Source organism: Phascolarctos cinereus, unplaced genomic scaffold (genome assembly GCF_003287225.1).
Source record: "Phascolarctos cinereus isolate Bilbo 61053 unplaced genomic scaffold, phaCin_HiC Scaffold_5;HRSCAF=322, whole genome shotgun sequence".
Taxonomy (NCBI): Eukaryota; Metazoa; Chordata; class Mammalia; order Diprotodontia; family Phascolarctidae; genus Phascolarctos; species Phascolarctos cinereus.
The window spans coordinates 352,297,405-352,324,238 of record NW_027555958.1 but is presented as its reverse complement, the minus strand read 5'-3'; the positions used below and the strand labels follow the sequence as shown (position 1 = coordinate 352,324,238).

The 26,834-nt window shown below is 44.8% G+C and overlaps 1 protein-coding gene across 2 annotated transcripts in view; it reads right to left on the bottom strand.

Annotated features, from left to right (window-relative positions):
• Positions 1-900: 900 nt before the first annotated feature.
• Positions 901-26,834, bottom strand: part of ITPKB (inositol-trisphosphate 3-kinase B) — a 163,511-nt gene continuing 137,577 nt past the window's right edge. Inside the window, exons 5-8 of one of the 2 annotated variants that reach the window (XM_020982136.2) lie at positions 19,525-19,729; positions 14,770-14,871; positions 11,962-12,033; positions 901-4,857 (exon numbers count right to left, since the gene is read on the bottom strand). In XM_020982136.2, the coding sequence (XP_020837795.1) occupies positions 4,642-4,857; positions 11,962-12,033; positions 14,770-14,871; positions 19,525-19,729 (595 nt within the window). In that variant the 3' untranslated portion in view covers positions 901-4,641. Of the gene's footprint in view, positions 4,858-11,961; positions 12,034-14,769; positions 14,872-19,524; positions 19,730-26,355; positions 26,458-26,834 lie in introns of those variants that run through there. The other variant, XM_078156281.1, reaches the window with a different exon arrangement.

Sequence of the window (26,834 nt, the reverse complement as noted above, 5' to 3'; positions counted from 1 at the left end):
AGCTGTTCATGATACAATGTTACTGTTACTGTGTAAATGTTCTTCTGGTTCTGTTCTCTTCACTCTACATCAGTTCATGTAAGTCTTTCCAGGCTTTTCTGAAATTACTTCTTACAGCACAATAGTATTCCATCACAATCATATACCACAATTTGTTCAGCCTGTCCTCAGTTGATGGGCATCCCTCAATTCCTAATTCTTGGCCACCACAAAAAGAGCTGCTAGAAACACTTCTATACAAATAGGTCCTTTTCCCTTTTTTAAAAATACAGACCTAGTAGTGGTATTTCTGGGTCAAAGGTGCAGCTTTATAGCCTTTGGGCATAGTTCCAAATTGCTCTCCAGAATGGTTGGATCAGATCACAACTCCATCAATAGTGCATTAGTGTTCCAGTTTTCCCACATCCCTTCCAACATTTATTATTTTCCATTTCTGTCATATTAACCAATCTGATACATGTGAGGTGATACCTCCATTACTTTAATTTGCATTTGTTTAATCAACAGTATAAGTAATTCTTAAAAGTTTTAAGTCAGTAGAAAATACTAGCTTCAAAAAGGTTTGTGTACAGATGTCATATACAAATTGTACAGTTCTTAATAATACAACTAAGCTTGTCTCCATTACCAGAGACAGTCAAGGAATTTGTACGGTTAAAAAAAACCAAACAGGCTTTGGAGTCAGAAAATAGAAGTTTGAATCGGGGCTCTGTCACTTGCTAGTTTTGTGGTCTTGGACAAGTCACCTCCCTTCTTGGGCCTCAGTTTTCATAAAATCAGAGAGCTGGACTTGTCTTGAAGGTCCTTTCCATGTCTGAAATTCTATAATCCTAATATAAATCACCTAACCCAACACAATACTACAATTTCTTTTACAAAAAAGACACACCAGAGAGACCCTTTCAACGGTTTCCATATACCTTTATTTAGAAACTTACAGGTCATAGGTTGCTTTTCATATAGGCACTATGTGCTGGTGTTAAATGGCAATCTGGATTTTTATCTAATGACGAGGCAGAGGGTGGAGGGAACAAGGAGAGACCTCTGTGGTACGAAGGCTCTTGGCCAAAAGAGAAGGCACCAACAATGGGAATGAGCAACCTGCGTTTTTGTGAAACCCATCAAGCAAGGGCCTGCTTTACACACACGTGGAGGCTAACCATGTCTAGAGAAAGGCAATGCTAAATACAGCGAAAAAACAGGAAGAGAAAACCTGACAAATGCATGAAAGCTACTTCCAGGCCCTTTCCAAAAAGCTGAGAAAGTAAGTTCAGAAAGAACAAAAAACTTAAAAAAAAACCCAAACAAACTCACATGTACTTAGTGTTTTGTGCAATTAAAAAAAAAACCAACACAAAATAAATATAATTTAAAAATTTCTTCCATGACACTAGAGGCAAATCCACCTAAAGCAGCTAGGGATAAAACTTGGATAAAAGCTCAACAGTGCAGACAAATAAGTACTGAATCTCGCATAATTTAGAAAGGTAAGAAGACTTGTCTTATCTGCTATAGTCTTATTAAAGAAAAAAAAATGACAAGGGGATAACATACATACACACATACAACTCAGCCATTTTTCCTGCTGTCCCTAAATGTCCAAGACCCAGTGGAGACCCTAATTAGGCACTAAAGTCTGAGAGGAGAAGGAAAAAATCTTTCTGGATTTCCCATTCTAGGCTTTCCTTGAAGTACGGAGGCCAGGATGAAAAAGCCAATGAACTGGACACAAAAGGGGATCTGATGATAAAAGGGAAGGAGGGTGAAGGATGGATTTACAACTTGGAAACACAGTGTAAACCTCAGCAACTTGTATCAGAGAGGAAGGGGACTGGGAGCTGGGTGGAGAACCGGCCTCAACACTGAAAAATCTCAACTATGGGAGAACTGGAAAGAAAGGCAGTTTTGCTATTTTCAAGGACCCAAACTAATGGCTGATGAAGCCTAGCCAAGGAGAGACCCTGAAGGACTTGTTTTGATGAGTAGCTTTAAGAAATGTCATTTTTTTAGCACATAATCTACAATATAATTGAGTTCTTGAAAGTTGTACTCTTAAGTGAGTTAAACACCAATATCTCCTTAGATTTTGTTTAAACTATTGTTTTTGTTTGTCCTTGTTCTTGAAGAGAACCATGACATCAGAAAGGTGATGCCATGACTTGCAAATGAATTGGATGTAAGTGAGGAAGGGCTGTGCAAAGTCATCAGCCTCATTCTCTCTTCCAGGGTCATCTGGGTCCAGTGGCAAGATACAGATCAGGATGACTGGAGATGGCCTTCTGTTTAAACTACTACTTTGCTAAGCAAAACCTTTTCTTTCCTATACAGTGTAAAAGTCAACTTCAGCCCAGCCCACATCTGAATTAACAAGAATTCTAGGTTAGCAGGGTTTGAATTCATGAGACTTTACTATAGTTGTGTGGGAGGAACAAACATTCATGATTATTTGTTGATTGACTGATTTGATTAGGAGACTGATTTCCTCTGGAGCCTCTCTTACTAGTGATCTTGGCCAAGAATTGTCTGGAATCCCCAGTAAACATTCCTAAGACACCCAAAGCTATCCATGGATCTCAGGCCCCTCTGCACACTACAACCGCTAACATGCACATCATAGGGTTTCTCTTTGCTGGGACAGGAAAGTGGGGGAGGGGGTGAATTAGCTTACTTGGGAGCTCACTTCTCTGTTCAACAAAATCTATACAAGTTTAAAATTTTTTATAGCTCCCCTTCGATAGCTCCACATTGTTTCTTTTCTAGTCAGACTATCAGATCACCTCCTGATAACTTTCTAGCTATGTAAAGATAAATACATACATGCCCATACATAAGGTACATCCAGGCACATCCATATGTACTTCTCCTAAGGGATCCTGGTGGGTAGGGGCAGGTGATAAATCACTGGACAACTCCCAGACCCAGGAATCTCTTAACTTGGACAATTCCATCCCAGAAACCCAATGTTGAATACATTGTAGAGATAGCTCTCTCTCTCTCTCTCTCTCTCTCATCTAGCTTAGTTGGAATGCTCTATTTCTGGCTGAAAAGGTCCTTGATGCCTCAAATTCTTCCTTTCTCTCTCTCTCTGGAAAAAAAAGAGACAATAATACAACAAAGATACGGTGCTTCCTCCATGCATAACACCATCCAGAAATTCCCTCAGGTACCAATTTCAGATCTCTAAAACCTGGAGTGCCTAGTGTGGTGACCTTCTGAATATGTGGTAGACAGTGATGACTGCAGCTGACAAAGAAGAAAGGTTTGGAGTGGGAGGTATGAAAGATAGAGGGCCTGAAGGGATGGGGGCTCAAGGCCTCCTTCTCTGTCAACCTCCAAGGAATTTTATGAGAACCTCCTGACATTTTTCCATGGGCTGAAGAGTACCCATATTTTCACCTCTCCCCTCTATCGTGCTGTTTCCTCTTTAAGTATACTGGCTAAGCAACTCCAACGCTCATGTTTCAGCTTCATGGAGACATGGGGGCATAAAGAATTAAAAAAAGGAAGGAAGTTTGGGAGGGCGGAAAATTGAATGCCTTGAAAGGCTGTACTCATTATTGATTGAAGAATTGGCATTATTTACTTCTGGAAACATGCTACTGAAGAGCTAGAGCTCAGAAAGGGTGTCCACGCTAAGTCTGGCACCAATATGGTAAGCCCCTCAAATGGAAGGCCACCAGGCTGCCTAAGGAGGAGGGGCAAATTAGCCTAGGTTGGAAAAGCAGATATCAGAAGTAGGGTCTGGCCCTGGGGGAATGACGCTGAATTTCCATAGGGAGACCTAGTTCTCCCTCCTTTCCCCACAAAAAAAAAAAATTGCCACTGAACCCAGAAATACAATGACTCCACTTCCCCAAGGACTGAACTTCAAATTGAAGGTGGGGTTAAGGGATCTGCTCTAGGTTTCCCAGAAGCCCCAAGGCTGCTCATTCCAAATTCTTGCAAGTCTCTCTGTAAAAATTCTGAAGGTCTCTTACACAAGATGCCCAGGATGAGGGATGGACTGACTGCTCAGAAGGGCAATCATTACCCAAAATAACCACTAGATGGTAGCAAGTCTCCACAGACAAGCTTGATCCCGGCCAATGCATTTGCTTGGGGGCTCCCTCCATAGGGTTGATGCTGATCTGTTTAGTGCTGTCTATGTGGGACGAAGTTAGAACATCCTCTCTTATGGGACCAGGGATTGCTACACTGATTTCTCCCTAATTTTAGCAAGAATGAAAGAATATATCGGTCTGGAGGAGGGTAGAGGGCAAAATGTAGTATTCTAAAGCTCGTATTAATCTGGCTGGGGGAATGGATGCTTTGAGGATCACTAGACCAGGAACCATCTCCTCCCCACCCTTGAAAAATCAAATGGATCCTTTTCTACAAGAAGTCAAGCCTCAATTTGGGCTTTTTTTGTTATTGTTGTTCTAGTATGCAATTCTATTTACAAGAAAACAAATCAAAAACAACAGCCCAAATCCTCACACAAACCATTTCATTTAAAAGAGATAGCTTGGCAATCTCTTTTTTTTCCTTCTCCTCCTCTAGAAAGTGTCTTCTAGTGCAGTTTGTAAGTCAGTTCTGGAATCCAGATAGCAGGGGAGAGAAGGAGAGAAGACTGAGAACAAGGAGGAGGGGAAGATGTGGCTCTCAGGGGAGGGCCTCGCTCTGAGACATTTCTGTTAGGATGTCAATGAGATTGTCCAGTCCTGAGAGGTAGCCATCTTCTCGGTTTCCTTCCTGCCAAGGGATGTTGTGCTGAAGGGTCTGTCCCTCCGGAAGGGGTGTGGTTTTTCCAAAGTCAATCATCCATACCTTGGCTTGTTCTTTTTTGTCATGGATGAATAGGAGAGAGCTGCCAATGACCTGCAGTAGGGAGAAAGAGAGAGACAGAAATAAAATCTACACTCAAGGTCTGTTTTGTCCCCCTGGGGACTCTCCCTTGTTATCAGAGCCTTAAGACCCACACTCTTGGGACTCATGAATGGAACACTATGGCTTATCACCTTGTTTTTCACTGTTTTGTCATCGCTGATTTTAGTGAACTGCAAGGTTCAACATGAGTCAACATGTGCTATAGCTGTCCCCCCCCAACCCCCAAAAAGACAATGAGGCCTTTTAGACAGAAGGCCACACAGTTTTCAGAATGAAGGAAGCTATAGTCCCTTGTTCTCTGCTTTACTCAGCTCACACTGTTAGGCCCTGTGCTCACTTCCGAGTCACTGGCAAGTTGGAGCACACTCAGATGAGGGGTACCTAAGATGGCGAGAGGACTCCAAGCCATGCCATGTGAGTGAAGATCAGGGGATGTTTACCCCAGAGAACAGAAGACTCCGATGGGCATATGATAGCTGGCTTCCTAGTTTCAAATATCTGATGGGACGCCATGTGGAAGAGAGATTAGGCCTATTCTGCATAACTTTGGAGAGTAAAACCAGGGCAATGGGTTGGAAGTATGTTGGCAGGAGAGAGGGAAGACTTCTTAAGAACTATGAGCTAGCTGAAAACGAAATGGACTTTTTCCCCATGAAACTTAGTGAGGTAGTAAATTCCCCATCACTAGACTTCATTCTCAGATCCTGGATGACTACCTGTGTGTGATGTCACAGAGAGAAGTGCTCCACGGGGCAGGGGCTTGGACCACCTGGCCTCTAAAATCCCTTCCAAGGGGCAGCTAAGTGGTGCCGTGGATAGAGCACCAGACCTGAAGTCAGGAGGACCTGAGTTCAAATCGGGCCTCAGACTAAATACTTGACACTTGCTAGCTGTGTGACCCTGGGCAAATCACTTAACCCCAACTGCCTTTTAAAAAAAAATTAAATAAAAAAAATAAATAAATAAATTCTCTTCCAATAATCCCACAAAGGCACTTTGCTCTGGGCTATGTGTTAAATTTTCTATATAATGAACACAGGGAGGGAAGAGATCCATGGATGACCCATCTTGTGAACTATTGCCACCTCAGTGAAGCTTTTTCCGTGAACTGGCTTGCTTAAAAATCTCAGATATTAATTCTGTTTTCTCCCTGTGCCTTCTTCACTCACCCCACCTAACTGTGCAACACTCTTACTCAGGGGGGCTACGGGAAAAGCCCACAAAAAGATCTCAACTTCTTTACTGATCAATGGGGTATAAAAAAAAAGGTGTCTGTTTTAAAAGTATATAAGTCATATCAATGAACTCTAGCGACTTCCTATTGTCTCTGGAATTAAATGTAAGCTCTTCATAGTCTGTCTGCAATCCACCTTTCTGATCTTACTCCCCTTCCAACACTCCACAGCCCAGCCAGACTGGCCTTCTGAATGATCCACACCCAACACTCCATCCTCCATGCCTTTGCAAGGTTATCTCTCACATCCGGAATGTTCTCCCTCTCTCTTCATCTCCATCTCTTAAAATCCCTAGTTGACTTCAAAGCTCGGCTCAGATGCTGCCTCCTGATCCCCTCAGGCACAAGTGTCTCCCTCTCCAAATGATTTCATTTTATTATTGTATTATACTTTATGTGATGTGTATAATAATATGTAACAATCTGTATATGTCTTCTACGCAATATAAAAGTACATATTGTTAACGGGTTTATTGCATAGCTATCTGTATATGCTTATTTGTTCTGTAATTTAACATGGACATGCTGCATCCCCCCACAGAATGTAAGATTCCTGAGGGGAGCTTCAGAAGTGGCTCCTCATCTTTGCTTTCCCCAACACCTAGCTGGTTCATCTGTTCTTAGCCTTCTCCTCTGGAAGAGGAAGTCAGGCATTAGAAGAACATCAATGATCTCAGAAGGAAGGTATGGACCTAGAGAGGCAGAGAGGAAGAGGGGATAACCCGCTGGTAAACTACAGAGATGGTATGAGTGGTGGACAGAGAGTGGGCTTCCATGCCAGAAACATCAGATGCCATTCTAGGAGGGAGGCCAGACCACCAAGGGCCACACAAGGTAATGTGAGAGCCCCCTCAGTCATCTCCCTACCCACCATTTACTATCTGCAACCCCCAGGTTGGGGCTCTGGGGTAAATGTACAAGCAACTGGGTTTCACTATGACAAGACAAGGGCAGAATTGGGGCTTGGGAGGGGATATGATGGGGGGGGCAGGGCCTGGATGGATAGCATCTCGCAGGATTTAAGGTCCAATGCTTTGAGGTACACAAAGGGGAAAGAAATCTGGGAATACACTATTGTTGGGGAGGAGTATGGTGATTATTTGGAGTTTAAAAATAAGTGTAGCCTTGCTGCACAAGTAGCTCCAGGTTTGAGTCAGGCAGGAGGAAGGCAGGAGAAGTGGGAAAGAGGGGTACCTTACACACACACACACACACACACACACACACACACACACACACGCACGCACTCACATGTACACACATACACACACACAATCTCCAAGCTACGGATAAGCCAAGTGTGCACGCCAGAAAAGCTCTTAAACTCCCAAAGGCCTGAATAATTTTAAAGAAGGAATTAAAAAGGCATTTCCCTCCCTCACCATCTCCTCCTATTTCTCCCACACCGGGCACCCTGCAACAATGGCATTTATCCACACTTGCCAGGCCCAGAATGGCCGTGGCGGGTTAGATTGCATTCCCACCTCCACTCCCACTCCCCCTCACACACTTTGCTTTATTTTTGGCACTGCATTCCCCTAGGGCTATGTTTGGGAGCTTGTGCAGTTATTTACAACACTGGGCAGCCCCCACCCTCACTCCCCTATTGAGAGATCCCAAGAGGGAGGGTGAGGCTGGAGGCTTCCCCAAGGCTCAGCCCCTGAAACAAAACTGAGGCAGCTGGAGTGGGTTCTTTTTTTCTTCCTTCCCCTTCCCCTGCTCTTATCCCACCAACTCTGCTCTCTTCACCCCAGGCCCCTTGCCCCAACTCTGTCCCCAAGTGAGCTGTTGAGAGGTGCTGGAATGCAATTAAAACAAAAGGCCACCAACTGCTCAAGAGGCAGGCTGGCCTTCCTAAGTGCCTGGGTTGGACTGGTGCACATTCCAGAGGCCCTCTGGAGTGTGGAATCTGGAAGGAGTTGGGTGAAATGCTTTAACCTAAGAGCAGATCCTGGCAGGGAAATCCATATCCCCAAGGTCAGAGATGAAGGGGAGAAAAAGGGAGTTGAGAATGCTCTGGACCCCATTCATAAAGAAACTTCCAACTTGGGTAGGAGGGCAGTTCTTAAAAGAACGCCTGGATGTGAATCCTGGCTCTGAGACTTACTAGGTGGGTGATAGGGCAGCATGTACAATGGAAAACCCACTGGATTGAAAATGAGAAGACCTGGGTTCAAATCCTGACTGCTACTTACTATCTATTTGTCTATCTCTTCTCTGGCCTCAGTTTCCTTATCTGCTTAGGTAATACTCATTATAGCAGAGCCAAGCTGCTACATCCCCCCTTGAGGTCTGTCAAGTCTGACATGTGGTACTCAGGATAGGGAGCTCATCTCCCAATAACCCCCCCCCCCAGTATGGCAGTATTAACTCCCCATAACTTGCCAACCTAAGCACACATGATTAAGAATTCTCTCGGTCCTATGCCTACACTCTCTTGTCCCTCCAAAGAGCTGGGTCTAGGTTTCACTAATTAGCACCAAATTATAATGATAATTATAACAATGGGGCAGCTAGGTAGTGCTGCGGATACTTGGGGGTCAGAAAGATCTGAGTTCAAATCCAGCCTCAGATAGCGCCTAGCTGTGTGATCCTGGGCAAATCATTTAACTTCAGCTTGCCTCGATTTCCTCATCTATAAAATGGAGATAATAATAGTACCTACCTCCCAGGATTGTTGTGGGTATCAAATGAGATTATAATTATAAAATGCTCAGCATAGCACCTGGCACATAGTAAGCACTGTATAAATGTTAGCTGTTATTAGCTATTAATAATGATAATTATTAGAATAACGATAACAATACTGAGAAGTAATGTAGAATACTGGACAGAAAGCCAGTTTCAGAGTATGGAAGACCAAGGTTCAAATGCTACCACTGATATGTACTGGCTATGTGGCCCCACGTAGGTCACAACACTGAGTAATTCTCTAAGAGTTTAAGTTGCCACAAAGGTGCTGACCTTCCCTGGTAGAAGGCTTTTCCTTATTTGGGAGTTCCCTATACCAGTGAAATCCTGGCTCTAATCTCTAACATATAAACTAGGGAGGAAACCAAAGCTAAGTAACTTGTCCAAGGTCACCCACCTAGTAAGTTTCAGAGTCAGGATTCAAACCCAGGTCTTGTCTCTGACCAAGGCAATGGAGAACTGTTCCTTGCATATGAGGGTCCAGAGAGAATCACACCATAGCTTTAGAGCCCCCTCATATCACCACTGAGGCCCCAGGTCTTGCCTAAGGTCTATATCCACTATTTTCATAGGAACATAGATTCAGAGCCAGAAGGAACCTTAGTGCTCATCTACACTATGCCCTATGGCTTCCAAAGGACATACCTTCATAAGGGAGGTCTTTAAGCATCTTCCCAGCTTTCCCAGGGCTGTTGGAAGAGGGTAGGGACAGCCATTGCCAGTTGGAGAGACCTCTGCCTCCTTCCCCACAGAATGCAGACCCCTTCCTGAGGAGGACGAGGAGGGCCAATCGGCAACCTCACTCTGAGACATGTAGAAGGTTGATTTTTTTTTCAAACAAAAATGCCATTGCCTCAGCAGAAAAATAACAGGGGCTAAGAAATTTCTTAAAGAAGGAAAAAGTCGCCATAGAAAGCACCAGGTTTAATGCTGGTACGAGGCAGCGGGGGGTTGAGTCTGGAGGGCTAATGGAAAGGGTAGGAGGGCCTCTGGAGCCCCTTCCCTGCACAGACCTGCTTGTTCCAAGAGATAATTCCAGACTAGGCTAAGCTGGGGGTATGGCCAGCGTCTGCATTTTTTGGCCTAGTTGGGAAATTCTGCCAAAAGACATTGCCAGCAGACTGAGCTGGGAATTCCTAGGTTCTGTGAATCTCTACTCCCCCATTTTCCCCTTCTCCCTCTCCCCGGCTCCCCCACCCCTCAGGGGCCTGGCTGCCTGGCTCATGAATGGAGTTGAGGAATGAGGTGGGAGAAAGGGCAGCCAGACAGTGAGTAAAGCAGAGCAGCCAGCATTGCCCTGTGGTCCTTTTTTGAGGGGAAGGGGAGCATGGAACAAATGTCTGTTTTCTAGGAGGTGTGATCTGGAAAGGCAAGGGACAGAGAGAGCTTCAGCCAGGCAGAATGAATGGTGACCTTTCAGCATCTTATCAGACGCTCTGGCTGTGGGTGATAGTGGAAAAAAAAAGGCTGCCTGTAACACAAAAACATTCCTGCCTGCTGAGCCCTTCTGGAGGTGGTGATGATCTGGGAGAGTCTGAATGGCCTCAGTGAAGAAGGGACCCAAAGTGGGGCATTCTATGGGTCTGGCTTGACCGCTGGCCAGCTGAAACTGAAGTTCTTCATTACACAACTCCAACCCCGTGGTGAGGGAGAAAGAGCAGGTCTGATGGCGATTCAGAGGCTCAGAGATCCAGGGTTGGAAGGAACTTAGCCCATATCAGTCTCATATTACCAAGGTAATCTAGGTTCAAGCCTGAAGCTTTTGCAGAAGGCTCTCCTCACCGGATGACTCAATTGCTGTGTCAGCCTGAGGGTATAAGAGAAGAGATATACCCAGGATACTTGAGGGGAGATGCCGTAAGGGAAGAGAGAGCTTCTTGGCTCTGGAAGAGTGAATCAGAAATACTCCCTACAATCAATCAACATTTATTAAGTGCCTACTGTGTGCCAGGGCACTGTGTTACAAAAAAAAGGGCAAAAGACACAGGCAAGGAAACCGAGGCCCAGGCAGATGCGGTAACCTGCCATAGGTAACAAGTAGCAGAGTCAGGATTTGAACCCAGGTCTTCTCATCCACAGTCTAATGCATTTTCCATTGTAACACACTACCCCATCCCTAGCTCCTCAAGCCAAATTCAGAGCCCACAGGAAGGGGCAGTAATGTGGCTAAAGAGGAACAGAGATGAGGTCAGAGATTCAAAATTTCAGGGCTTCAGGACAAAGCAGGCAGGATTCAGTGTCTTCTACAATTCTGCAGCCCAGACCTACCACTCCCACCCAGTCAAGCTAACATAAGCTGCAAAGTCCTTGCTCTCTGAAGCAGGCTGGGCTGTCTACATTCCTCAGGGTGAGCTTGTGGGGAGAAGGAGGGAACACCCAGGGTCCCTGATGCCTTGGACATCACTCCCTGGGGCTTGCCTCTTTCCTCAGATAAGTGTCTCTTCTTTAGTTTTTCTGGGCTCCTTGCCATCATGGGGGCTTTTCAAGCTAACTCTAGTCATTCTGGCCTCTAGTTTTTAAGAGGGCTGGAAAGCCTCTTTGTGAGAACATGTCTGCTCTGGTGGGGGTTCCTAGAGGGAGCTACCTTTCTTTCTTTTCAAAAAAGGAAACTGGGGTTGTGACTTGCTCAGGGTCACACAGTTAGTAAGTGTCTGAGGCTGGATTTGAACTCAGATCCTCCTAACTCCAGGGCCGGTGCTCTATCCACTGTGCCACCTAGTTGCCCCCTTACCTTTCTATAAGCTCTCTAGGGCCTTATCTAACAATCCTGGGAAATCCCTTGTGATCCAAACAGTTCAGGAAATATCTTAACCTAAGCCCCGAAGGAAAGGAGCCTAGGTTATGTGAAATCAATGCTTTATGCACACATTGGTAACAAACATAGAAAGCTAGGAATTGGGAGGGGCACAGGAAAAGGGGGGGGGGAATGACTTAATTTCTTAAACCCAGGGCCTGAAGGCTTGGCATCACATGGTCCCTGGCCTGAATATGGCAAGATGATCCCAGTATTTGATGGTTCTGTTATAGCTATAGTCATCCTTTAAAAAAACAAAACAAAACAAAACAAAAAACCCCAAGCCAGCTCATAAGAAAACAAGTGAATTCATTTACTTAAGAAGTACTGGTGGTTTACCTTTTCTCACAAAAGACTGAAAGGGCAGTCTACTTACCTCATGGCACCTGAAAAATGGCGAGATTTCCAAGGTGGCACGGATATCCTTCAGTCGGTCCCGGTAACAAATCTGGAAACAGAAAGACACACAAATTGTTAGCTGAGCCCAGGGAGTTTCAAGAACCATGAAATTCATTAGAATCATCATTTCAGAGTAGAAAGAGGACTCTCATTTAAGTCCAGGGGTTCTTAACCTAGAAAGGGGTCCTCTTTAGGTGGATTTCAGGGGATCCATGAACTGGATGGGGAAAACAAAAACTATCTCTTCACTCTAATACAGCTGGTTTCCTTTATCTTATGCATTTAAAAACATTAATTTGAAGAATTAATAATTCACTAGACTGCCACAGGGGTCCAGGCTGTAGCTCCTAAAAAGGTTTAACACCTAGTCTAGTCTAGTCTAACACAGCTCATGTTATAGGTGGGGAATCTGAGATTCAGAGTTGTTAGAAATTGGGGGGCCTTTGGGACTTCCCAGTGAAGGGCTTTTCCTCCACTTTCCCCCCACCGAGTCATTGGCTGGGAACAGGAGGAAGCTAGTGCTGCTCTCACTACGTATGCCATACTTTACTTTCCACTGCCTATTAATTCATGATGGTACAGGTGGTGTTCACTCTGGAATGTCCGCAGGTTCCATCTAGTTAAATCTTTAAAACCTCATTGCTATGGTGTGTTCCTAAAGACAAAGCTCAGTGTTCCTGATTTTCAAAGGGGCAGGCAAGGATCAGGGATGACAGGCATGAAGAATATCACGATCCGCACCCCCGCCACCAGCATTTGGCTGCTCGGAACCAGGGGTGAGGCAGGACAGGCTCCTGACGACCCTGCATCATCCCTAGACACTACCTTGCTCCCCCACCCCCACCCCAGTCCCCCAGCAGAACATCGGCCAAGATTGTTAGAATATTGTACTTGGGACAACAGGTGCATTGTGGGATGTTGTCACACACTTGGGCAAAGTTACTTGATGCCCATCTGTACACAGTGACGCAACTTGGCAGGGCACCTGGGCCGGAGGCTCTGGGGAGTTTACAGAACCAAGAATAAACCCCATTGAGTCACTGTTGGGGGCCAATGCACCCGGCTCTCTGAGCTGGCATTGCTAAAGAGCAGAACTGTTTCTCCCTGGACGACCCAAGGGTTGTCAGAAAAGGACTCTGTGACGATGCAGGTCAGTCAAGAGTTAAATCAACTTCTGTTGCCTGCCCTGGTAACAGCTGGCAGTGCCATAGTTTGCCAAGGGCTTAGGGTAAACAAGGCCTTGGGGGCAAAGGAGAGGACAAGGAGATCCCCACTAGACATCAGTGGAAGGACTTCACTGGCTCATGGAATAAAAGCCGAAAGCACCTTGGAGGCCAGTGGTCCAACCCCTTGGTCTTACAGGTGAGGAAACAGATGTTGAGGGTCTTGTTCAAGGTAATGCAAGTGGTAATTAAATTTGAATCCAGATTCTTTGACTGCAGAAAACACAAGGCATTCCGGTGCACAGAGTGCTAGACTTGAGTCAGGAATAGTAATAACAGCCGACATTTATATGACACTTTTAAGAGCTTTAAAGCACTTTACATACACCATTTCATTGGATCCTCACAACAGTTCTGTGAGGTAGGCATTATTATTACTCCCATTTTATAGACTGAGGCTAAGAGAAGTTAAGTGACTTGCCCAGGTCTACCACACCCAGTGAGGGGCCGAGGCAGGTTCCAAACCCAGGTCTTCTTGAGTGTAGTTGCCTCAGATCCTTACTAGATCATTGATCAGCGGCAAATTTCCTCATCTGTAAAATGGGCATAATAACAGCACCCAATTCACAAGACTGTTGGGTGGATCAAATTAGCTTGTACATACACACATATATACACATAAAATGATCATGTATATACGACATGTATGTGTCAAATATGGCACTTCAAAGTTTTTCTGAGAAATACGTATGTATACATACATAATATGTGCATGCATACTCATATGATAAGACATATTAATATATGCACATATATTATCTGTATATACACGTGTTTATATATAAAAGGTGACAGTTATATGGCACTTAAAAATTTTTCTGAGCAACATATGTGTGTATACATGCATACATGCATACATACATACACATATACATACTCTTATATATTGTTCAGTGTGCCATGAGGCCATGGCCCAATGTCCATGGGGTTTTCTTGGCAAAGATACTAGAGAGTTTGGCTTTTCCTTTTCCAGTTTCCTTTCACAGATGAGGAACTGAGGCAAACAAGGTTAAGTGACTTGCCAGGGTCACACAGCTAGTAAGTGCCTGTGGCCAAATTTGAACTCGGATCATCCTGACTCCAGGCTTGGTGCACGACACGCCGTACCACCTAACTCAGCTTTGGAATGAAGTGTTCTGAATCTACTAGGCCATGAACTCCTCCCAGTTTGCCTCACTTTCCAGGGCCTCAGTTTCCTCATTTGCAATACAAAAAGGGTTAGGCTAGATGATGTCAAAGGCCCTCCTAGTGCTAAAAGCTATGTTCTAATATAATAAGAACTTCAATGGACTTCAGGGAGAAAAGCAAAATAAGGGTGATCAATTATACAAGTACAATAGTATTTGCCTACTTAGTAGGAATCTTATTTCATTTTCCAGACGTGAATGTAGAGACCCTATGCTGAACAGACTCCTACCAATGTTCCAGGCACTCTGTTAGGCACTGAGGCTACAAAGAAAAATAACTGATACAGTTCTTGCCCTCAAGGAGTTTACAGGAAGAGAAACACTCTTCTCCAGATTCTATTCGTCTGATGAAGGCTCAAGAGGCATGCTACTCACCAGGATGTTACGATTTCCCTTGGTGAATTCTCTGAAAGCTTCAGTAACTTGCTCCTTTGTTTTGGTCTTCTTGAAATCTCGGTTCACAGAGCCATCTTCTTTCTGAAAAGGAGAGCAACACCCCCTCCCCATTAAGGGATGAAGTCACTGGCACATATGACAGCAAATGGCTTCTGCCTTCGTGCTGGGGCCTTGATAGGAAAAATGGCTCCTGGATAGACTGGGGTGCCTGCTGTAAGGGAATAAATGCCTTAATCTGGTGCCATGGAAAATCCAGAGGACACTCACTCTCTCTCCCTGGGTAGGAGGCAAAGTGTTCAGCCTTCCTCTGACTCTTACACAGAGACAGAATAAAGTTAAACTTGGCTTTCTTCAGGAAACTAAGATCTTTCCTTTCTGGTTCTCCTAAAAAACAAAGCTGCAATATCATTTCCCTAACCAACTCAATTCCTCACCAAATAACCAAGCCAAGAGGATCTGTTTGAGTCTCATGCTCTCATTCTAATCTCTCACAAAGGAGACCTGATTGGACTTTTACTCTTTACATGTGAAGGGTTAATAAGGGCAGCTTCACAAGCAGCTACACGTCTTAGCTCTCCTCACCACCTAATATGTTACTGCAGACCATCTGCTCTTAGCCAGGTCACTTCTGGAAGAGGGAGACAGGCATTGGAAGAACAAGGTCCGGGCCAAACGAGGAATAGAGAATTGGTGACACAAATACAGAGTGACCAAATTACATCAAGGCTCATCTGTGGAGTGTGCTTCCTGGACAGTAGAGTGGAGGAACTGTCCAGTCATTCAGTCATGTCTGACTCTTCATGACCCCATGGACCACATCACAAATAGGGTTTTCTTGGCAAAGATACTGGAGTGGTTTGCCATTTCTTTCTCCAGTGGATTAAGGCAAACAGAAGTTAAAGTGACTTTCTGGTCATGCAGCTAGTAAGTGTCTGTGGCCAGATTTGAGCTCAGGCCTTTCTGACTCTAGGCCCAGCGCTCTATCCACTGAGCCACGTAGCTGCCTCCATGGATAGAGAGGGAGCCCTAAGATAAACAGTTTGTTTCTCTCTAAATCGGTGTAATTCTGGCATGGAGGAGGATTGTATCTGTTCCCACAACAGGACAATGGACAGGGACCGGAAGAACATCCTGTCCAAGAGGAAGGTAAAGGAAGAGAGTGATTTGTTTGGAAAGCACAAAAGGAAAGAAAGGAAGATGAAAAAAGGAGGCAGGGAGTGGGATAAAAATATAATTCTCATCCTGTCCAAAGGCTTAAAAGAAAAAAAATAGATTGGTTTAAGGAAGCTAAATAGCTGCTAGAGAAGAAAGGTAATATTATTTATCAAGGCTCTCAGAAAGCCACTGTGTTTCATAGGCAGTGACTGGGGGACCACAACAAAGCTGGTCTCTGGGCTATCACCTACATACATTAGGGTGCAGGTTTAGATGCTGCCTGAAAATTAGATACCGTAGCTGAAAAACCACGGGCAGTGTAATACAACTCTCTGGCACCTTCTTATTTATAAATTCATCACGAATCCTGCATCAACTAAAACCTTGAACTCAACATCAAAACCTTGAATGAGGCTGTGTAGGGAAAAACAGGCGAGAACAGAATGGGACACTGAGGGGGGATGCACTCCCTTCTTCTCGATGTCTCTGAAAAGAGGGCAGAGGGATTAGGGGCAGTGCTCATCTGAGGCAGGAGGTCAGACAAGATGACCTCAAGGATACCATCTGTACATCTGGCACCAACCTGCTCTCCATTGACCTCATTTGGAGAGATACGCCAACCTGGCTTGGTGTGTGGCAGGTGTATCTGAAATGTCAGCTGGGAACATTTGCATGAACAAAGACAAGGGTGGGCATGATTCCACAGAAGCAGCATGCCTCTTCTGACCGCTCACTCTGGATGAAGCCAGAGAAGAGACCTTTGTCCGAACCAAAGAGGAAAATGGAGAGGAATTGAGGGTGTTGTATTGAATGGGGATTTGACAGGCCACCAGCTAACCAAACCCTGATTTAACCCTTTTGAGACCTCATTAGTTACACTGGACAACTGTGCTTCTAACAGAGAGGCCTCTTGACCACCCTCTCTCCCAAACACCTTCTTCCTCTTCCTCCTCCTTCTCTATCTCTGCTCCCACTGTCCACCAACCCTACTTCAAGAAACCTTCTCTGAACTTCCAAGACACCTCTCCCCTCCTGAGTTTCTCACAGCACTCTGCCTGGATTTTTCTGCATTTTTCTCCCTCTCCCTCACATCACATTATTTCTGGCCTTATATCCCCACTCTACCACCATTGATGAGTTGCAGAGCTTACATCAAACTTATCTTTGCTGTGCCGAGGATAAGCTAGAAAGAGGCAGATAGGTGGTGCAATGGATAGATCACTGGTCTTGAAGTCAGGAAGAACAGAGTTCGAATCTAGCCTGACACGGCTTTGTGACCCAGGGCAAGTGGCTTAATCTCCCTGCCCTAGTTTCTCCATCTGTAAAATGGGGATAATAATAGCACCTACCTCACAGGGTCATGTGAGGATCAAATGAAGTAATATTTGTAAAATGCCTGGCAAACCTTAAAGCTCTATATTTTTTAGGCTGCACAGTGGATAGTATTATCATTACTATTGTTGTTGTTGTTGTTGTTCTGCTTTAGACACTTACTAATTGTGTGACCCTGGACAAGTCACTTCAGTTCTGATTCAGTTTCTTCATCTATAAAATGGGGATGATAATAATAGTACCAAGTTTCCAGGGTAGATGTGAGGGTCAAATGAGGTAATAATTATAAAGCACTTAGCACAGTGTCTGGCACATATTAAGTACTATATAGACATTATTATTATTTTATTATCCTGTTTCAAACACATACAAGTTATGTGACCCTGGACAAGCTGCTTAAGCTCTCTCTGCCTCAGTTTCCTCACCTGTAAGATGGGGATAACAACAGCACCTACTTCCCAGTGTAGTTGTAAAGCGCTTAGCACAGTATCTGGCAAACGGTAAGAGCCACAGAAATGTTAGCTGCTATCATCATCATCATCATCACCATCATTATGATTATCCTGCTTCAGACACTTATAAGCTGCGTGACCTGGGACGAGTCATTTAAGCACTGTCTGTCTCAGTTTCCTCATCTGTAAAATGGGAGTAATAACAGCACCTACTTCCCAGGGTAGTTATGAAGCTCCTATGAGGTACTTTCTGTAAAAAGCTTCGTAAATTTTTTTTTTGCTTTTGCAAAAAAGTATGTTATACACTATGTAAATGCTAGCTATTATTATGGGGACTGAACCTGTAATTTCATTGGTCTAAAGACCTCCCAGAGAAGGAAAGTCCTTCTACCAACAGAGATCAGTACCTTCTCTATCACTTAGGGTTTTGGACAGCTACCTGGAGCAACTCTAAGTGACTTGCCCAGGGTCACGCAATCAATGTGTGTCAGATGGGCAACTCAAACCCAAGTCTTCCCAGTCTCAAGGCTGATGTTCTAACCATTATGACAGGCTGCCTTGCACAGAACTTAATCAATGTATGTGGACCCTAGGTTATTTATTTGCTTTTTAATGGGAGACCATGGCTACTCTCTGACTAAGCAGGCTATTTCTTGAGAGGGAATTGGTTCTGCCCTGGGTGGCAATGTGTTGATCGCTTTCTCGAAGCTGAGTAAACAATCCCTGCCTTCCTGGATGCCCAGAGAAAGAAACGAAAATGGCCATCCCTGACTGCCCCCTCCCAACCATCCTTCTCTCGCAATGCCTGCAGTTTCTGGGAGTTAGCAGACCAGGCCTCTGTGGAGCTGGCCTACTGGCAAGGCCACAGCTGATTCCTGACTATCCCATTCTGACTGTAGGAAGACAAACTAGAAAGTTCCTTCCCTTAAGGGGGTGAAATCTGTTTTCTCCGCTAATCTTTATACCAAGATTTTGGTCTCATAGAAAGGCTTAGGTGATCTAGGACCTAACACCATGATGAGGCAATATGGAGTAGTAGATTAGAGTGTTATACTTGAAATCAGGAGGATCTTAGTTCAAATCTAACCTCTAATATCAGCTGTGTGATCTTGAGTAAGTTGCTTAACCTCTCTATATCCTGGTTTGCTCAGCTATAATAAGGAGGGGTTGGATTTGATGGCCTTCTTGCTCTAAATCTATGATTTTACGCCCAGGTCATCTAGAGGCTTGGATGTCTGATTTTCTTGACCTTAAATCTTAATGACTGAATGTCCTTCTCTTAGAAGTGGGCCGAGTTTGGCTCCTGTAAGCACTATGTTTGCATGTAACTACAACATCTCAGTCCTATACGTGGGGGAAAGGAAATAGCCCTGTGTCCTAGAGGAATAGCTGCCTAGGGGCAGCTAGGTGGCACAGTGGATAGACTGTCTGGCCAAGAGTCAGGAAGACCTGAGTTCAAATCTGAACTCAGACACTTACTAGCTGTGTGATCCTGGGCAAATCATTTAACCCTGTTCGCCTCAGTTTCCTCATCTGTAAAATGAGCTAGAAAAGGAAACAGCAAACCACTCCAGTATCTTTACCAAGAAAACCTCAAATGGGGTCACAAAGAGTCAGACACAACTCAGCAATAACCAAAAACCTGGGGGAATTCCATGATTTACTCTTTGGAAAGGCTCTAAAGGGTGGATTGGTAAAGATTGAGTTCCACGTGGCTCCCAGCGTGTGAACGGCAGGGTTGCCACAGCCCTGTTCTGAGTGGCACCACCTCCCCATCCCTCACTTCCCTCTTTACCTTAATGCCCTCAATCCTGAATCCAAGGGTGGCTGTGGAGCTAATGGTTTCTCTCCACTGCATGTACCGGGGCTTGGTCACTGCCCTTTGATTGTTTTCTTCTTCCGTTGGGGCGTCAGGGTCCACTTCAATCATCTTCTGGTACATGTCTTTCCGAAGGCTGGGCTTCTTCCTAGCTTTGGTGAGCTCCTCCTCCAGGTAGGTCCTACACGGGGTACAAAGGTACATCAAGGCTCTCTGTGGCATCAGCATGTTGCCATTTTGGAATACATGTCCCACTCCTATTGAGCCCCAGCTAGTTGAACACACTTAACTTAATCAATAAGAATAGCAACAAGGGTGGGAAAGTAAGGGGGGAGACAAGAGAATGGGATTTCCCAGCATTCCCATTTCACTGGACAGTTAGCACAAAAAATGTAGGGACTTGGTTGAAGTCATCTCGTCAGTTAATAGTAGGATGAGGGCTCCAGAGCCTGTGTTACACATATGTCTCTGTAAAAGCCATCTTCTGAACAGGCCAGAGGATCACAGATTTAGATACATTAGATACCACCTAGTCCGGGCGTCCTTAATCTTTTATGTGTCACAGATCCCCTCTGGCAGTCTGGGAAAGCCCACAGACCCCTTCTCAGAATAATGTTTTTAAATGTATAAAATAAAATACACAGGATTAAAAAGGAAACCAATTCTACTGAAATAAAAATATAATTTTCTTTTCATCTGACATCATGAAATCTATCCACAGTCTGGTCCATGGACCTCCGGTTAAGAACCTTTAATCTAGTCTAATCCCTCCATTTAACAGATGATGAAACTGAGGTCCAAAGGAAGAATGATATACCCCAAGTATTACTGAGCTTAGTGGCAGATCCAGGATTCAAATCTAATTCCTCTGACCTCAAAGCCAGCACTCTTTCCACTCTTTCTGGTATGAATCTGGAGAAAGTACAAGTAGAGAAGAGCTTTAACCTTAGAATCTGGGAGGAGAGGAGGGAGGGAGGGAGGGGAAAAGGAAATAACATCCAGATTGGGAAGCTTCACCCTACACACCACTGAGGAAAGATGTAGAATACCCCAGGGCTAGAATCCTGTACTTAAAGGTCTCTCTGGAAAGAATGTAACAGCTGCAGCCTTTTTCTTCTTTATATCCCAGAGCCTAGCGCATTACTTTACATCCAGCAGGTATCTAACAAATGTCTGAATGAAATCGAACATAATGGTAGCCTACTGAGAAGAGAAAGAAAGAGGCTGTGGTCTAAAACCAAGCCTACTCAGCACAATAAAAAGCGGGAGGCCCCAGCCTGCTGGGGAGGGGAAGGCTGCAGCCTGATTAGAGCCCCCAGCTAAGGAAGAGGAGGCAGAACATATGTTCTTTCTGATTCCATATCAAGAAACCATCCTATGAGTGCCTCGGTTGCTTCAGTGATTAATTCTAATTTTGTCATAAGTCAGCCCACATCTCCCCACCTTCTATCCAGAACCAGCAGGTGGTAGTTTAGACTTCATTGTAGGGCCAGAAAAAAAGGGTGGGACAGCTTTGGAATTTGTACCCCCATAACAATCATCAACAAGTATTTATCAAGCATCTGCTATGTGCAAAGCACCTTTACTAGGTTCTGCAAATAAGAAAGATAAAAAGGGGAAGTAGTCCCTGCCCCCAAGCAGCTTATGATCTAGCAGAAGAGAAAACAGATAGATAGATAGATAGATAGATAGATAGATAGATAGATAGATAGATAGACAGACAGATAGAGGTATATATGTATACGTACAGGTATATACAATACAGATACCATATAATTTGAGGGGAAGGTAGGAGTAGCTGAAAGGTCAGGAAAGGTTTCAAGCAGATGGGGTCACTTGAGCTTAGAGAAGGTAAGGAGGGAAGGTATTCCAGTCCGTGATCTTAGAATGCATCTCCAGGATGGAAGGCTCCCGAATGCCACAGATTTAGAACAATAAGAAGATGGGTAGTTAGTTTGGAAGGACCCTAATGTGCATGAAGGGGAGTACAATATAATAGAGCTGGAGGGATGAGCTAGATAACAGCCAGTTTGCGAAGAGTCTAGAAAGGGCAAAAATCTAAATTATTCAATTAAGTGTCTCACAAATGGGCTCAGTCTCTTTCCCATTCTCCTAAACAATCCCAGTTGGTTTGGTGATATTCTTGGGACGCAAGTAACCTGGCTTTGGTTCTCATTTGTCCCAATAAAGCCCAGGGTCACTAGAGTTAAGGTCCCAGAGCTTCCATCCAAGGAGGTATCCTTTCCCTACTGACTGCCCTGGGATACAGACCCATGAGCACAACCTTCTGCCTATATTCTGCCTGCTGGACTCTCTCTCTCTCTCTTTAAACTCCCCCAGCCTGCTTCCAAAATTACCCAAAAGAGCATATGACAAAACAGAAATTAACAATGTCAGTGACATTACAGGGAAGTTGCCTTCCTCTGGCCACTCTGCGTAGGTGGGAGCTGCCCACACAGGCAGCCTATTTCAAGCTAGAGGCCTACCCTCTTCCTTCTCCTGGGTCTGCCTCCCCCTCCTAAATTCTCTCTTCCTCTCTCTATCTCATGCAGCTTCGTTTTCTGTCCTTCCTGCCCATCCCATCTCTCTACCCATCCTTCTCTGGACTGACCATTCTTTCTCAGGGTTCTTTTTTAGGATGCTGAACACCCAGTCTAAGCTGGGTTTAAGTGAAGCTATACAACTGCACCAACTGGTATCACAACTCAAATGAAAAGAAAGGGGACCCCCCCAAAAAAATCCTGAATCCTTCTTTAAGAAAAGAAAAAGGCTTGTACCTGACATTTTCATCCCTGTTGTATCTTCTAAGACATGCTGAAGACTGATGAGACATTTCTTCCCTTTCTTACCCATTCAATCTGTCTAATATACTTACACTCAGAGTTGTGTGTCTGTCCAGTCTAAGTTGTATTTCACCCAAGTCAGGCTATATCATTATACCAACTAGTGTCACAACTCAAATGAAAGGAAAAGGGGGGACTTGAACCCTACTTTAAAAAAAGACAAATTCTTGTTCTTGACATCTGGTCTCTGTTGTATCTTCTAAGATGTGCAGAAGACTGCTAAGACATCTCTTCTCTTTCTTATCCCAGTTCTTTCCTACACACACACACGCTCTGTTTCTGCAATCAAGGATACCAGTGATGTGTGCTAGACAGGATGTTTTTGCACTGAGTTGTTTTGATGCCATTTTTGACTCATCTGATTATTCTGCTGTTGAGTCGTTTCAGTCTTGTCCAACTCTTTGTGACCCCATTTGGGGTTTTCTTAGCAAAGATACTGAGTGGTTTGCCATTTCCTTCTCCAGCTTATTTTACAGATGAGGAAACTGAGGCAAACAGGGTTAAGTGACTTGCCCAGGGTCACACAGCTAATAAGTGTCTGAGGAAGGGTTTGAACTCAGGAAGATGAATCTTCTAGACTCCAGGCCTGGCGCTTTATCTGCTGTGCCACCTAGCTGCCCTCATCTGATGATCTGGGACTTTGGATGTAAATGAGAAAGCACCTTACTGGGAAGGAGACATGGCTCCCTTTCAAAAGACACCTTCTGGAAGAGGGAAGACTCCAGGGGACGGGAGGGTCAGGAACTATACTTCTGCAAAACACCTCCTCTGTGGTTTCTTAAACAGGAACTGGATTCTAAGGTCAAAGCTCTTCTCTACTTGTACTTTCTCCAGACTCATACAAAAAGTGCTTGCAGGCAGGAGCTGGGATTTCAAGCTGATTGACCATGGTAGCACCACCAATAAGAGTCACACATCAAATGGAGGGGAATGTGGGAGACAACTAGGGGCTGAGAGAAGCAAGAGCTCAAGTGAAGGAGCCCACTGCTTTCCTTGAAGTCCCCCCCAAAGAAAGGACTGGGTCTGAAGACAATCCAATACTCTCTAACCAGTATCCCTCTTTATTCCTTATCTATGTCCTAAGATTATCATAATCTTGGAAGGATCAGAATTAAAAGTAACCCAGAAGACAATGGAAAGACACATGGTGGTTGAAAAGAGGCTGCAGAAATGATGACTCGCCTGAGAAGTATCTGTGAAAACATCAAAGACTTGTAAGATTGGAAGAGGAGACAAACCAGTTATGTAACAAGGGACAATAGATAAGCAACTACAGATGGGCGCTACCCCGGGCACCCTTGAGATGCCAAGTATTTGATGAATGACTGATTGAGGTAGCAAAAGAGAGCCAACACGGCACCATGGGCCTAGCAGATGGAGAAGTGGCCTCGAAGCTGAGAATAATGGATGCCTCCCAAATGTTTGGTGGGTCCTTTATGGCAGATTTATGGAAAGACAAGGACAAGAATGCTATGGTGTAAGAAGGATGAGAAAGTACTGGAGTTGGGGGTGGATGGGAGACTGGGAGCCAGGTACCTATCGTTTCCCTCCTTCTTGCCTTCCCCCTTCCCTGACGGTGCCTTAAGCCTGGAAGCGGCCTCCCGACTTGCTGGAAACTCTCCAGGCTAAGGAATTTGAAGCTTCCTTCCTACTAGTTGCACTGCCCCTCAGTGTGAGAGGCTGTTTTGGGCAGAGGGGGTGAAGGCAACAGCTTCATCAGCCCTGAGTCAGGAACCCCTCTGCCTTCTCTCCAGTGACTTAAAGGAGAGGGACAAATGACATTTCCCCACCTAGAAGGTTCTCAAGGCCACAGGCCTGGGCTAAAGCAGGTCACCACTCAGGCAAGCCAATTTCCAGGCAATTATCAGCTATGATCTCTCCAAACAAGGATGTGCTTTTTTGGGCAAGGCTCTGGTACGCGCCAGTTGGAATATTTTCCATTTGTTTGCCACCTGGAACGCCCCTCCCCTCCAGGCAGGACGAGTTCTGCTGCAGTGTTTTGGCTGGAAGAAAGGTCCTCTGCTTCCCCCTTGGAGATACAACCACAGGCTCCAGAGGAGCTCAGCTGGGCGTCTCCAGGGGGTCTTTCAGATGGAGAAATGAAATTCGAAGATAAAGTAAGGAATTATTGTCTGATGGAGGGATCAGGTCTAGATTTCCCAACACATTTATTCGCTCCCTGTGGTTCAAGAAGACAAAGGGGCTTAGGGTAGCAAGGGAAAGAGGTGATATAAGAAATATAAGCAGGTTTCGTTACTGGCATTCCTTCATTTATCCACTGCTCGTTAAACTTTTCTCCCCAACCCTCACCAGACAGTACTAAAGAAACACAAAACACTCCAGTGTAAAAGCTCATGTTTCATATGAGAAAGTCAAAGGGTAGGAAGGAGAAGAGGGAAAGTGGTCAAGCTTTTTATGCCAGTCTCCATTCTGTCCCTTTCCTTTAAAGATGGTGTGCCAACCATGACATCCTCACCCCAAACCCTAGCTCTTCTTCCCTAAGAATTTGAAGCAGGTCAATTCAAAGAGAACACAGGTGTTTCTCTGTGCCCTGACCCCACTCCATCCCACCCACCTCCCCAAACCATTCAGAGCCAGCAATGGGAAGAGTCTAAACACTTTGATCTATCCCATCTAATCCTCTGTGCCCATTTGGGTCACAGCCAGACTGAGGCTGGCAAGAGAGCCACGTGTAATACAGGGCAACCTTAACCCAATGATGGGCGCTCATCAGGCATTGTCAAGGCAAACTAACTTGCTAAGTTACACAACCAAGCAGCTCACAGGGGAGGCATCTGGGGAAGGAAAAAAATCTGGATGGCAAGAGGTCAGAAAGGAAAGGGCCCACGCTTTCCATGAGGACTTGCTAGCGCTGTCCACTCTAGACACCTGTTTTATTCCCTTCTCTCCTATTCTACCCAGTAATAGCGATAGGGGCTGGTCTTGTGATTACTTGTATCCCTGTGGTACAGAGTGGGCACTTAATAAATTCATGTTGATTGATTCATTAGTATAAGGGACTCTCCGTAAGGAAACTCCCCCAACCAATGCAGGCCAGAATCTTTTCTGAAACTTTGAGTCTTGGAGACAGCTGTCTAGGGCACTAAGAGGTTAAGTAACTTATCCAAAGACATACAGTCTGTGCCAGAGGCTAGATCTGAACCCAGATGTTGGCTTCAAGACTAGCTCTGCAACCACTAGGCCACACTGCCTCTCTCTCTCTGTCTCTCTTTCTCTATATCTTTCTCTCTGTTTCTCTATCTCTCTGTCTCTGTTTCTTTGTGTATCTGTGTCTCTGTCTCTCTCTTTCTGTCTCTGTGTGTGTCTCTCTGTCATTACAATAATGCTAAAACATTCTTATCATGTGTCTAGTGCTTCACAGTTTGCAAAGTGCTTGGCCATACATGAGCTCATCTAAAGCTCATCAAAAACATGTTTTTAGGCAGGGAGTGTGAAGCAGTGGACAGAGTGTGGATCAGGAGTCAGAAGGACCTGGGTTTGAATCTGGCCTCCGACATTTACCAGCTATATGACCACGGGCAAGTCATTTCACCTCTCTCGAGTCTCCATTTCACCTCTGTCAAATGGAGCTAAGAATAGCTAGCACCTACCTCACAGAGTTTTTATGTCAGTCAAATGAGATAATGCATACAAAGGTGTTTTGTATGTCAAAGGTAGTGTATGTCAGCTATAATCATCATCATTCCAACTCTAACAATTAGAGATTCTGCCACTTTTTTCTTCTGTCCTTCTACGCCTCTGATCAACCCCCATTACTTAGCATTGCCAAGAGTTCTCAAGGTGATGTTGTTGACCTCTGGGTAGCAGGAATACAGCAGCGGGTTAGGTTCCCACCATCAACTCTTAGTCATCTGTTAGGAGTTTAGGGTTTGGGTTAAGTGCCCAAATGCCACAAAGGATGACATGGTTTATGGCTTATGCAAGATCACTCAAAACCATCTACCCCTTTCCGTCTTCCAGATCAGCTGAAGGTCGTTGGGTCCAGGCCTAACATATATGAGTGTCTCTCTGATTCCTGTTGTGTATCTCTGATTGTGTCCTTGAGCTAAATAAAAACACAATTTTTTTGAATGAACAATTATTTTTATTATACACACCTTCCCTCCCCTTCATTATGGAAATACCTGAGGGCCAGACGTATTTATAGCTTCCTTGTTATCATTCCATTATAAGCAAATAATCATCTTGCTTGATGCCTACATTATCCTTCTCCCAAACTATCCCCTTCCAAGACCACGCATGCAATAGCTTTCCTCCTATTTCACAGTTCCCTAAGGAAGCTAAGTATAGAACAGAAAGTACCTGGCAACATGAACTCCCCTCAAACAACTCTCTGGGGGTCATCCCTCCAGTTTACCTGAGGGATGGCTGTCTCGGAGCAGGCCCCACTTTAATCCAAAGTGAAGCCTGGACCAACATCAG